General features: G+C 39.1%; 1 protein-coding gene across 2 annotated transcripts in view; it reads right to left on the bottom strand.

The window, feature by feature from the left end:
• grik4 (glutamate receptor, ionotropic, kainate 4) overlaps positions 1–14,383 on the bottom strand; it is a 274,319-nt gene that overhangs the window by 140,889 nt on the left and 119,047 nt on the right. For both annotated transcript variants that reach the window (XM_071497060.1, XM_071497061.1), the window contains one exon: positions 1,898–2,031. In XM_071497060.1, the coding sequence (XP_071353161.1) occupies positions 1,898–1,979 (82 nt within the window). In that variant the 5' untranslated portion in view covers positions 1,980–2,031. The remainder of the gene's footprint in view (positions 1–1,897; positions 2,032–14,383) is intronic.

Raw genomic sequence — 14,383 nt, 5'->3', positions numbered from 1 at the left:
CTGGAACTTATTTTTCCAGAAAATGTGCATTGTGGTTCTTGTCACATTGAGAACTAAATCCCTCACAGCAGAAGAGACTAGGCAAACAAAGGCAAACAATTTATTTTTAATTGTTGTAGCCTTCATTTTGTACAATTAGAACTACACTTCTGCGCTGTCTCAAGAAATATTCACATTTTAACACACTGTTTGGGTTTGCTTAATGGTTACAATAATCACATGGGGATTTGTATACAGCTTTTGTGTTATTAGCTTCCACCCTTTTCCCCTGATAACAAATCTCACTCTCAGCTCTTTCTGAAAGTTGACAACCGTGATATAAATTTAAAGCAAGCAACTGAGAGACCACAATGGGAAAATCAATCTCATTATCAATCTCTATCCTTACCTCTATATACAGACACACACACACACACACACACATACATACACAAAGTTTTCCCACCTGAGACAAGGGGTCTATGCATAAATGAAGAGACAGTCAGTCAAACTTTTTGTAGAAGGGGAGCTCGTGACAGCGAGTCAGGGACCTGCTGACTGTAGGAGAATATTAACGAGAAAGAACAACTCCCATTGGTTACCAGCAGACTCTGCCAGGTTATGGGACTTTTGAACCATGCTCTCTCAGATGCAGAGTCTAGTCAGTCTCAACCTTGGTCCACCGATCTGCCACTATTTCCAGAAGTAGAATATCACAGTGGTTTCGTCTTTGTGTCTGTGCCAATGTATAAAATGCTTTAGCTGCGCACAACAAAGCCATTAATTTAGCCCCATATTATACTGATCATTCTGTCTTTACAATGGCCTAGTGATGGTGCTTAACTGAATTTCAATATACTGATTTTTGAACATTTGTATTAAAGCTAAGATTAAGGGGCAGAATTAGGGTCTAAGATCATGGTTATGGTTACATATTCAACAGATTGGCAATGAACAGAAAAGTAAAACTGAGATTGCGCTACTGGTAAAAAAATATTAATATCAATTACACTTTCAAGAAAAAAAGTGCTGTCATAATTGTGCTCCCACTTCTGTGTTACTGTATGGTACAAAAAAGAATAGGAAACATTAATTAAATGAGAGTGAAACATGAAAACCTTACAGCTAATTAAAGAAAAAAGTGACTTACATGAAACTATACTTATCAGCTGATTTATCATATCCGAACCACACAGTCCTCTAATCAAAACTTGTACATAATTTGAATATTTTGAATAATTTTGAATAATTTGTCTGTAAGATAACCAAATGTTTTTGGCTAATTATGGTTTCATTTTCAGTCAAAGCTGCATCACTGTATATGTATGAATATGCAGTAAAATGTATGCACAATATATTATGAAACTTCTATATCCAGCCATTCTGAGTTACAATAAATTTTGTTTGAAATCCCCAGACTGACTGGGTGTTATGAATTTCCATTGTAGCATTGCCTAAAGTGATAAAACTCTACACACACAGATAGTTCACCAATTCCTCTCTGCAACACTGCATAGAACAAATAAGGATCATTTTTTGTCTAGGCTTGGTCAAGAGTATTTCTGAACTGGTTGGTAGTGTGACTTTCTTTAACCTGTTGATATCTAAATGTGACCGGTATTTCTCAACACTTTGATTGAATTTCTCCAGCCAATTTTCCCATGAAAGCCTATGTGAAGCCAGACTGTTCTTTGAATTTGAGCTGACATTTTAACAGTAATTTCATTTAAACTCAAACTTGATAATTAGAAATTGAAATGTATTCATTCAGTTAATATGAATGAGAAAATCCTTTTATCCAAATGAATTTCATGCAAGTGTGAATTGAAATGTCTCTAACCCAATAAAAAAGATTTCCAGGGTCAACATGTATAGGCAGAAGTTTTGAGCATGATTGTGATTTACTCTTGCATTTTACCTATTCTGAAGGAGAGCGGGCCACCAGAGGTGCTTCTCACCCACATGGCTAAGAAGAGCAGAAGCGCCCAGGCTGTGAGCATCTTCTATGACTCCTCATGGGTCCTGCCCCGGGGGTGCCCCTGTCACAGCCACCTGAAAAATATACAGAGGAGATCACACCATTATACATCAACCCACATCAAGGACACACATGAGCCAAAACTGTTCAGTATACTGATAAACCTACATACACACAGCACTCTCTCTCTCTCTCTTTTGCTATCTGTCGCTCTTGTTGCATACTGGGAGTCTGTTAGTGTGAGAGTGTGAAAATGCTGCTAAGTGAATCTGAGGCCCACGGGACTTTTGATAACTTTTGTTCCCTTATTTCTGTTTTTTCTGTATTATTGGGCTAGAGCGAATCTGCTTCCTGGAGTTTAGTTGTTTGTGTTAGAGATGGAAAGATGATATTCTCCAAGGCATCCTCCTAGTCTCTCCTGCACGAAACAAAATGCAAATAATATAGCTTTTGAATTGCATGACATATTGCTACTGTGCTCTATTTAGATCCAAACATTTGCCCAGATAAAAGTCTAGAAACTAGAGTTTATTTTTAAATCCTTGCTTTGAACTTGAGTCAATTCCAGCCTTCTCCTCTTCATCTGTTTGTTATCTTGTTTAAGGGGTTTTCAGTGGTGGTAATTTGGGTGTGGCAAGTATCACTCTTGCCCTACCTCTACCCAGATTTATGCTGGTAGCGCAGGGATCAAAGTGGTAACTTTCTGGTCACAAGCTGCTTCTCCAACCTTTAGGCCTCCATTGTCCTAGAGTGTATATCAAGGTAGAAAAATAAGGTGGCTGTTTGTTGCATTCATACTCCAAAGCGTGGTGTCCTGTGTGCCCTCTGTTTTTCCTGGTGCTTCTCTTCTGTTTAGCAGCATCAGTCTTTGATCTACTGCTGTGGGTTATTCAGTAATGTTGATGGGTCATTGTTTGACTTTTTTATCCCACCCTCTATTTCACCTGTTTTATTCTTTCCATCTCAGTAAATCAATCTGACAGCAGCCTCTCTTTCACTCAGGTGGAGGACGGCAGAAAGCAGCTCCCCCCCCCCCCCTTTTTTCATGGTAAAAATGATTGACCAATAGGAGGAGACAGACTGCACAAAATTACTTGATAGATGTTGAAATCTTGTCGCCCATGGCAGCGGGGCAACTGTTGAGCTCTATTTCCAAATTTGTCAAACATATCAGATCACGTGCTGCTCTTCTGGACAAAACAAAGAGGGTTAGCTTCAAAAACATGTCACTTCTTTCAAAAATCCACCCAAGGCTTAAAATGCTTAAAAAAAATGCCAAGAAAAACAATATGTAAAAGGTATTAATATGACAATGTGTTCCATGTGTCAACTCTCTAATTCCTGTAATGAAATGACTCAGTGACTCTTCTGTTTATGCATTTCAGTCATACTATGATGAGTTTAAGAACTTGGAGTCTAAACATTAATGGTGGGACGAAAGAAAGAAAAGAGCTGTAGGTGCAGAGATGATACATCAGACAGAAGATGGTTCTAGATCTGCTTCAATAGACCCACAGGACTGAGGATAATGAGGTATACTTGGGCCTTTGGATGGGGTACATTATGCTCTTAGTCATGGGAATAGTTAAAGTGCAGGTGCTGCATTTATCACAGATTTCAGAGTGGGAAATCAGTCCTAACTGACCCACAATTCAACCGGGGATGGATACATGTATTTGGTCCTACTTTAAGTAGTAGGGTAAAAGCATTTTATCTATAAAACTCCCCTCTAGGATTTAGAAGAGATATGAGGAGTTACCAGCAGTAATAAACAAATATGCACACATACTCCAGGTGTGGAAATACAATGAATGTTTAATTCATAAGAACAAGCTTCTTCAAACACAATGATTGGATTGAAACTTCTTTTGATTGATTTCATCCATGTTCAGGGTAATTGCTCCATATACGACAAACCTGGGCTCACACCGCAGAGCTCTTTCATTTCGTGCTTAATTGAAAACAAGGAACTGGAGTTTCGACATTTGTTTGGTTTGGCAGTGGTTGTGATTCCATTTATTGCACTCAAAATTCCACCAACATGCATATTCAATAATCGGGGTAAAACTACGACATATTTAAATTTATGGGCGCAATCATTAAGTTCACTTCATTAAGTACACTGTAAAACAGTGTTGTCATTCGTCATATTTTTTTATTCCTATTTCAAGTATGATTCCTTGAAGTGATTCTAACATGCTCGATAATGTCCTATTCTCTGTTCATCAAGGTTAGGCTGTTTTATTTACCGCAGCCAGGAGGCAGGTGGCTTTGGTAAGCAGAGATAGAGGGCAGTGTCTTCTCTTTTGTCAGCATTCTCAAAGTAGAGAGAACCTACTCAGAAGCTGAGAGGGGTCAGTGACAACGTCAGTGCAACCAGAGTGACTATATTGTACTTGCAAGTAGAATGGAACTGTATTAAAGACTTTACTTTGGACAGGACAAACAAAGACCCTCTTTAGACTCTTCCTCCCAAATATAGTGCCAGAGCCAGTTTGATATGTTAGGTGGTTGGAGGACAAAACATCCAAATGTCAGACAGTACACCTGTGATGATGGCAGACAGGAAGGTTAGACTCAATAGACCAGGGATTCTATTTTCATACAGGCACAAAGCCAGCAGAGGTGCAAATGTAGCCACAAAGTCATTTCATTGGGAGGAAGTCCAATGTTTTGTGTTTGCACCTGTTTGGTTATTTCAGAGATGTTTGCACATTTGTATCCTGAGGTAGTAGGTGGTCTCTGGATTTGGGGTGGTGTTTACATCGAAAGTCTCAGTTGGCCATCTGTATTTCAAGAAGAGTTCAGCCTCTCATGAGCTGTGGAAGAGTTTTTGTGGGGAGCTGTTTGGCTTTGTTTAATTTAATTTTGATATGCCCTCACAGGTTTTACTGTGTACTTGTACTAACTGAGTCTCAGCAGCAACTCATGTTCCCTGTCCTGTGCCTGCATGTGTCCTTGTGTACCCTGTGTCTGTGTTTTTGTCTGTAATCATCCTTCCAGTCTGAAATGATTCACACAGGCTGCTACAGCATTACTATTGCCCTTTTGTAACAAAAATGAATAAAATAAAGCAGTAAGAGAACTGTTTGACATCTGTCTCAGATAAATATTTGACAGATTTTTTCTGGAAATAGATTGTTTCAGCATTAATGACCCACATCGGCAAGAGGATATCAAACCCCAGCCCTCTGCAATGTGAACATCAAAGAACCAAACATGTGAAATAAGTGGTTACATCAGATTTACTTCAATCTCATTTTCCTGCTGTTTATTTTGTTAATGTTTGGCGTCTGTCTGTGATGGGCAATAAGATGGATCCTGTGAGTTCTCAGATTACTTTACTAATATATTGCTCAGGAGAGGGCCTGGGGAACAGTGGGATAGCACTGTCAACACATCAAGATCATTTCACAGACATTTTCTAGGAAAACTATGAAAATAACAGCTGTCACAAGTCTTCCCCCAAGCTTCTCAGAAGAGGAGAAAGACAGAAAAACAGCATCAAATGAGAGGCCTGCTCTGAAATTAATTGTGTACTGAAAATTCCTTGCAGCTTATACCGTTATGTACACAGGTGGGTTACTGCGTTTATTGTTCAATTAGCCTGACTTGAGAGCAGCGTGTTTCAAACAATGTACAATGCTTTTGTACAACTAACAACTGATAAGCCAGAGTACATGTTTTAGTGCCTCAGCACAGGAAAGTCAACCAGAGCTGATTTCTTGAAAGCTTGATACTCGACACACAGAACTGCATCATGCTTGATGGACTCAGATAGTGTATCTCTGAGACAGCAGTTGAAACCTTTACCACTTCTACAAATAGGACCCTATTTTTTTTATGCTTTGGGAACTGAAAAAAGAGCATACACAAAGCCGATTCGATACCTTCGAAAGTAACTATGGCAAATCAATGTCAATCGTAGCTCAGATATGTAGCAGCAGCCCTCAGAGGCGAAGTCACCACTGAGTGGATACAAAACCCATGGCAGGCTTCAGACTGACAGTCAGTGAAATCTGTAACACTAATGGCTCTTCAGTGAGATCAACTCGTTTGAGTGAGGGTTCAACAGCAATTCCAATACACTCAATACACGGGTAAAATGAAAATCGAGTTAAATGATTGTCCTTGTTTTTTACAATCTAAGTTTAACTTATGATCTGAGAAACACAAACACAAAATGATGCATAGCTCTACTACAGTATTGCTACTGCACTGCAACACAATGGCCTGAAGTTAAATGTGCCCCTTCAAAGCAGGATATGCTTGGTAGACAAATGAGGAAAATCTGTGAGTCTAAGAGGGAAGAAACACAGATATACGAGTGAAAGGAGATACAGTTTCACTTGGTATCCACAGGCGTAAATATTACTTCTACAAATTTAATATGTGCCAGTGTAGAACTTATATGTAGCGACTATGTCTGTTGCAAACCAACAGAGAGCCAACTCACCATGTGTTTGATTTATTTATTTTTTATTTAATTTCCTCACCTTCTAACTTTAGTCTCGCTGAACTTTCTCCCATTTTGTGCAGAAATGTGGACAAAAAACTTAATCCAAGTTTGCAGATCTGCTCTCAGTTTCCTGTAGGCTTTCTAACCAGATGGTCTTCCTCTTTAAACTCACTGCCTTCCAGCCTCAAGTCCAAACATCACCACCAACAGTTTATTTAACTGTGTATGTACATATTTCCATAGAAGGCAGGTTTTGCTCTCCATACATTGTATCCCACCTAACACCTAAAAATAAACCTTAAATGCTAGATTTGGACTGGCGACAGCTGCAGTATTTTTTTTTGATATTCTTAGTCCTCATGACAGAAACACACTGGACAGAAACCACACAACAATATAAAGCTGTGACGATTCTTCCTGAGCATCAGAATCTACAACAACTCTAAAGTCCTACTGCAGAGGCTGGATTGTGGAGGAATGAAGAGAACAATAGCAGAGATTACCTTTACCGTGAGTTAGTATGAATAGGCAGACAGGCAATCATACTGTATAGAGTTGTACCCATTGCATTTTCACTATAAGCCTCTTCTGAATACTGAATAGGCTGAGGATCGTGAAATAAAATGCCAGCTATTGTAACTCTCCCTTTGTTTCACTGAGCACAGAAAAACCAGCGCAGGCTGAGATGGAGAGATGAAATCATTGAAAGGAACACTGCAGTGTAATCACAGCTGTTCTGAACAAGGTTTTCAAAAGAGTTGAAAGGTTTCAGCATACACCATAATAATGAGTGCATACTGTAATGTCTTTATTTCAAAAAAGGACAGCAAGACATTCCCTTTAAAGTTTTTATTGAACTTTGACAAAATAATGTGGAGGGGGCTTAGAACAGAGAGGATGAAGAGGGAAAAACAGTGAAATTGAACATGTATTGTAAATCTGCTGACAGTACTTACAGAAAAATCCATGTTCCTTGTATGTGTGTGTAGGTAACTGTTTGTCAACCCACGAGCCACACCAATAGCTTGTTCCTATGCTTTTTGTTCCCCCTGGTAGCCAAAAGTCAATTACTATCACACAGCTTTAAAGAACTCACAAACATGTAATTAGCTGCAGAGAGAAACAAACTATATCTTCGAAATTAATATTCTATTGCAGTTAGTGTCATGAATAAAAAACGGTAATGATAAGCAAAAGACTCAGATAAATAGGTTGGAGATTGTAATAATTATGTAGGAATAATGTGGGGATGGGTGGAATTTGCATAAATCCTTTCGGCTGAAAGACTGGGATTGGGTTTTTGGTTTGGAAGAAAACAAAACTGTTTTGGCAATTCGTCCCTTTTACAAATTATTAATATGCCTTTCACTACTATAGCTGGTCCACACAGAGAATAATTTTTGCTTAAATCCCATTTTCATAAAAGCCACAGGGTGACACTGACAATCTTGCAGCACAGTCTGCTGCTAAGTATCAGTGTCATACTTGACAAATAGGCCTTTGTGTCTGTACAGCGTGTGGAGGAAAACAGACACTCTCAAGCAATATAACAATTTTTCCTCGATCTCATTCTCAATTCTCAGCCTGCTGCTTTCTGTTGTCTGTGTGTGACTGTGAAATGTGCATGTACGGTGTATACAGCATATTTGCACCTATAGATGAAAACTGCTCGAAAAAGAAAACAAGGTGTGAGAAAGATTTATATTGTATGAATCAAACTACTGTGCTACATGGCACACTTGCACGCACAAACACACACTCCTGGAGATTAAAGTCTAACAGACACCTCATTACAAAGCATACGGTTTTGGCAGCAGGCTGTGATGCACTGTTGGAGCAGTAAGACATACCAATATAGTGGCCACATTTTTATTACAGGTGAGTATCCAGATCAGCACAGTAAACTCAGTAAACTAAACTAAAGGGAGAGCAGCTGTGACTTCAGAGGGAAGCAAAGGGCTATAAATACATCTGTCTCTGCTCTGACCCTCACTTCACATGTACTGATGGGGGGTAATGGCTCACTGACTGACTAACTGGCACCAAGGCTAACCTTAAATATTAATCATGTTGACTGTCTGGCAACAGCACCAATTCGCTCTGCATCCCATGACACCAGTTTGGTTTTCATACGGATTCTCTTCCCAAACGTTTGCAAAAACTGAAATCTGGGAAAATACTGGGATAATTCAGTGAAAAGACCGTGTGATTATCATTTAATTCAGTAGAAATTGCCCGCAGTAACAGTCTAGTGCAACAATGGAATCATTTTATAGTCTCTTTCCTGACTTTATCATCCAGTGACAGAAAGAGAGGCAACATCAGACATCACCAAAACCAAATTACAAAGACTGAAAAAACTGCTGCTGCACATCTTTCTATGGCTGTCAAAGGCACAATACCTGCTTTGAGACCTGCATAATGTGGTGGTGAATGTTGACTTGTTAGCTGAAGGACTGTTGTCCAAAACTCGAGCTTCGTGTTCAAGTCCCATTTTTCAAACTGATATTTAATGATTTTAAATCTGCACCGAGGAACTGTGTTGGCACACCTTCAAATTTTGAACGTTTTATTATTTCAAACCTCTGAAATTCTTATTAAGCCCAATCAACAAAGGCCAAAATAACCATTCCACATCCAATGAGACCATCCTGTCAGACAATACAATAAGAGGCCTCAGCCTGGTTTGACAATCAGGATCGTGAGGTTGTCTGTGCTGTGTCAACGTGGAAAGATGAGGAAGCCCAGCGATTGACAGAACAGGATGGTCTGACAGCTTTGACTTGCCTGTCAGAGCAACAGTTTACACAATCCAAATATCAAAACTGTCAATCATACATCAAACGTTGTGTAATTCAATTGCAAATGGCCCATTAAAGTTGACAGTTTGAACCAAAGGCAAGTCAAATGCAGAATGAGACTCACATATTTGCATATATTCATGTACTGTTGCACTGGGAGTCTCAGAACCGGCACAAAAGCAACTTGTAGATGGAAATAAGTGATGTGTGACCGATGTTCAAGGAGGTTTGAGAGACTGTCACAAGCAGCAATAAATTAATATGCATGTGGTATGTGTACTGCTCGGGTGAATATCTGCAGTCAGTTCAAAGCAAATGTCTGTCTGTCTGTTTGAAATGTCTAGACACGGGGAAAAATAATGAAGTCAACAAGGTAGAGGTATTTGTGTATGGAAAATATCAGTTACAGCTCCATTGTTCAGTTCTGTGAAACAACCTGAGAGTTTTTGCTTTGGAATGAACTGGACTGTCGCAGCCAGCATGACGCTGACCGGCATCTCCCAGCAGTAAACACACTTTTTATTAACAACAAATCTCAGCAGTCTCCCTGTTGGGGTTAATACAAGGCTGATGGAAACTGGTCTGTTGTTGCAGCAGCAGCTCATGAAATTGAATCAGAATATCTAAGAGTAGTAAGTCCAAGAAAACCACACTTACAGTACAGTAATCTATGAAGTTTCCTCAAATCTGCTGACTGGTGAGGAGTCCAGGACATTAGCAGACTTTGCAGAGGTGGTTTATTTAGCAATATTTTAGTGAAGATTTGAAATATGCTTTGTGAGTTTCTCTGTTGTTCTGTAGTTTTTAAACCTTGAACAGTAACTGTGTCAGACTTGGTGTCTACCTTTGAAAAATCCCACTCTCCCAGAAGCACAAATTCTTGGTCCAACATTTTTGGCTACAAGGTGAGAGTAACTGAACGCAAGCATATCAGCAAGGCAGTAGACTTGTGTGTTTAGAAAAAGAGAAACAGGCAAGAGATGTAGATATGTAGATATAATAGATATCTACAGATATAAAATACAGTAACTACTGTTAACATGATTTTGAAAATAAAGCTCACCCATCCATATTTTGCTGCACTTAAACATGTTGTATAACAATATGTGTACAAGTGCCCCCAGTGTCTTCATCTGAAGCACAGGCAAGTATTGTTCTGTCAGTCACTATACTTGTTATCTTTGTTACAGTTGCTGAATCAACCCTGCCATCCTGCAGCTCTACATCAGCACTTCCGGCTTACCATGGGAGAGAAACATGCTAATACTATAGCAAAGCAACTGACTGACCAAGTCCTTATTAATTCATTTTACATACCAGCTGCTCACAATCAGCATGTAAGTCTAACACTGCATTAATAGACACAGACGAACACACTAATTTTCACTCCTGACAGTCTCAAAGTCACCTAATTTGCATGTTTTTAAGATTTCAAGATTTAATGTGTAGTTGAAATATTCATACACACATTCAGATGTCAACCAACTATACGCCCATTTACACTTTATGACTACTACTATGACTACACTACTTTGTTTACAAGATGTTGAACAAAAGCTGACATTAAATTTGCAAACATATCATTTTCATTCAGGTGTGGAACTCAACATGTGGGTCATTTCAGAAAGTAAAATTAAAAAAACAATTGTATATGAGTAAAATCTAATCTTAAAGCAGTATGAAGATAGTGATATTCTGAACAGTCAGCAAAGCTGAAATGAAATAAGAGTAAAGTGAAAATATGGCAAAAACTGATGCAATGACCTTCACAGACACAGGGGCAGAAAGAGGCCCAGTCAAGAATGATCTCATGTGAGCCCAGCCCATTAATATTTAACAGAATTTTGATAGCAGGTGTAAAATCTTTTTCACCAGGCTGTTCGGGATTTAGTATTAGATGGCTCCACATTATGATGACAGGAGAGTAAAGAGGAATCATCCCCAAAGAACGGTAATTTGAAGTTCTAATTAAATGATTATGTGAGATATTTGTGTTAATTGCAGGTTGAAAAGTCTCAGCTTCAATAATCTCCCCACGTAAATAAGTGTCAAAGTGAGAAGCGTCCCCCAGCGACTTTAACACTGCAGTGTTACTTTTATTAGGCAAAAAACTGCAACCTCAGGCCTGCCAACACTACCTTCAAACTCATTGTCATCATACTGCAGGACCAGTTAATCTGTTATTCAGTTATGAGAATATGTTGACAAGCTGTCATTACAGCATGTGCACCATATGATTACCCCATCAGCCCTGTACAACAGTGAATTTATACATTCTTCATACAGTCTGCAAGGACGGCCCATCTAAAGCAGTGAGAGGAGAGGAGAGGAGAGGAGAGGAGCAGAGCATGTGCCCTTTTTCTCTTGCTCGCTTATTGCCAGTCACACTACAAGCAGATGGGAATAACTCAGGCAGGTAACAAATTGCTAATCGATAGCTATCTCAATGAGGGGAAATGTACAGATGTAATGCTGCTCCAGCCAGGCACTCCACTTCCATCACCACAATTCATAATACTCTGTAAAACATTTTCAGATGATGCATGATGCCAAAAAGTCTATGTACCAACGAGTTGAGTGTAATCCTAAAATTTTCTGATAAAGGTGTGTTTATTTTCAATACTAAAAATGCTTTTCAAAAAATACTTCCATAGCTTACAACAGCAGGATTCAAGTGCTTAAATGCTCCTCACTAATATTCAAGCTATGAAGAGATTGTTCTTTGTGTTAATATATTGCTCATGAAAGGCTGAAGTGTCTCATTTAAAGCTGGTGGCAATGATCCTGATTTGCTTTGTGCTTATTTTATGCAAAACACACAAACACAGTCTAGAAGAAATGTTTCAAATTCAGTATTAAATTTAATTCCTTTACTCACCAAGAGATGTCTCCAGCAGTGGAAAGCAACTGTGTTGGGTATTTCTATCAGTTCTTTTCATCTACCGATGTTAGCATGCTAGCCAGCTATCCCCGGCCCATCCTGTCTCGTAATACTGCTTAGTGATCATGAGTCACTGTAGGGTCCAGTCTGCCCTGAGGTGGCGCTGCCCAGAGGGCCTTTTGTAACCTCTTGCACTGTAAATACCATGATGACTGAAGCCCTTTGGAAGCAACCATTGTCACCTCCAGTGTTGCTTTCGACTGCTCGAGGCAGCTCTTGGTATGAACAGGAATGAAGTTTGAACTCACAACGTTTCTTCTAAACCAATTAACAAGATGACCAGCTGTTAATGGTAATGTTGGCTATGTAGCAATAGCAAAATGGTACAAGTAGCTCCTTTGAATAACACAATGCCAATAATTTACATCACTTACATTCCATATAAACTAACTGCATAATTTGTAGGCAATAAACCAAGACAGCACAATCCACAATCAGCTATAATGATATATAACAATATAATGACATCTACAATTGTGTCTGATTAGTGCAGAGTTTTAAATTTCCTGGAGGTGCCCTGTAGAATTACACTGGCCTGCGGAGAGGCAGAAATCAGTGTTATTTCATGAAGCGTAAGAGGAGAGATGAAAGAAGAAAGAATGAGAGGAAAAGGGCAGGCTCGGCTCGAAGATGAATGGATGTGGAACAAATGCTCATCTGATCCATCTCTTCTCCCACTCCCAGTGTGCTATACTGGTACACCACAAATTCTCTGTCTGTTACTTACATCAGTGTGTACGCACAGGGGTCAAACTGGTATATGGTTGACCCTAACCTGTGTGTGTGTGTGTTGTGTGTTAGTGTGTATGATACCCTTCACAGTCTGTACTAAATGACTCAGACTCACACAATGCTCCAGGGGGATATACACTCTCAATCACTGTACAGCACTGCAAAAGCAAGGACAACAGAGAGAGAAGCAGAAACACAAGTCATAAGCAGACAGGCAGTGTAGCCTGAAAATCAGTTCCTTGGCACTTGGGTAGCTATAGCTCCCAGCTGGCAAAATGCATTGGAGGTAAACAAACTTGATTTCAAAATCAATGTCCCTCCAAATTGTAACAGCTTGTCACTCTGGTTAAACAGCTGTAAGGGTCAAACTGCAAGGTGCATTTGTTGCATACGTGTTTTATGTCGGTGGTTAGTGTAACTTCACAAATGTGGCACGCAAAAACAAGTTAGCACACAGAAACACACAGAGAGGCTTTTTTTCCATTTTGATGAGTGTTATTTATGAATTCATTGTTTCTTAAGAGGGAGCATGAAGAGATGCCATGTAATAAATAACAAACTGTTTTGACAGTTTTTATTTTCCTTGTAATCCTCCAACATTCAAGCATTAAAAGCAAGCATTACATTGATGGTGTTGTTCAGGACTTATAAATGATACACAGACAGGCTGCTGATAAAACATCGTCTTTTGCAGAAAGTGAACATGCAGCCTTCCAGATGTGGCAAAGTCTCAGCTGCCTTTCAACAAACAATGTTCCACTGCAAACACTAGAGTGACCTTTGCCCTTAGCTTTTCAAGGAAATGATGTTTCATACCTACAGGCATCATGCAGAAAATAAACTTAGTTGGACACTGCAGTTATATGCTGGGAGCATTGATAGAAACAGCTGCTTTTTTAACCCTGTAATGCCTGACCCCAGAAATAATGGACAGAAAATTCTGATTTCTTGAATCTGGAACCTTTATTTGGCCCTTTCACAAAATTTGAAAAAAAAAATTACAAAAAATTATTTGCATATAGGTTTTTCCAAATTTTATACACGATTTTACTACATACTAAAATGCAAAAAAATATGTAATTATAACTTGCTTCAACAGATTAAGTGTTCATGTTAGAATATTACTAAAAATTTCAAAGAAAATGTCACTGGAAAATCTTTCTTTCTTTACCTTGATCCAGTGAGTTGGGAACTATCTGAAGGTGGCCAACTTGGATTGTCCCATGTACTGTGTTTGAATTGTTGTAGTGATAAAGGTATCCACCAGGGGTTGGAAGACAAGTATCAGATTGGATACAAGAGGGTTTTGAGTGAAGTTTTTACCATAAGGTGATGCAATAGGTCTCAGAAATGCTTGTATCAAATTTGATGCATTTGGCATTATAGGGTTAACCTTTATTCATTTTATCTGTTGCTTAGGTCTGGATGGATCTTTTTTTCAGCGGGAAAACTGCCCTCTACTACCACAGGTTCAATTTCTGGCCCCTGAGCAG

Source organism: Trachinotus anak, unplaced genomic scaffold, assembly GCF_046630095.1.
Source record: "Trachinotus anak isolate AG129_WGS33_773 ecotype Australia unplaced genomic scaffold, CSIRO_AGI_Tana_v1 ptg000014l, whole genome shotgun sequence".
Classification (NCBI taxonomy): Eukaryota; Metazoa; Chordata; class Actinopteri; order Carangiformes; family Carangidae; genus Trachinotus; species Trachinotus anak.
Note: the sequence above shows the minus strand (reverse complement) of the source record. Positions and strands in the feature narration are given on the sequence as shown.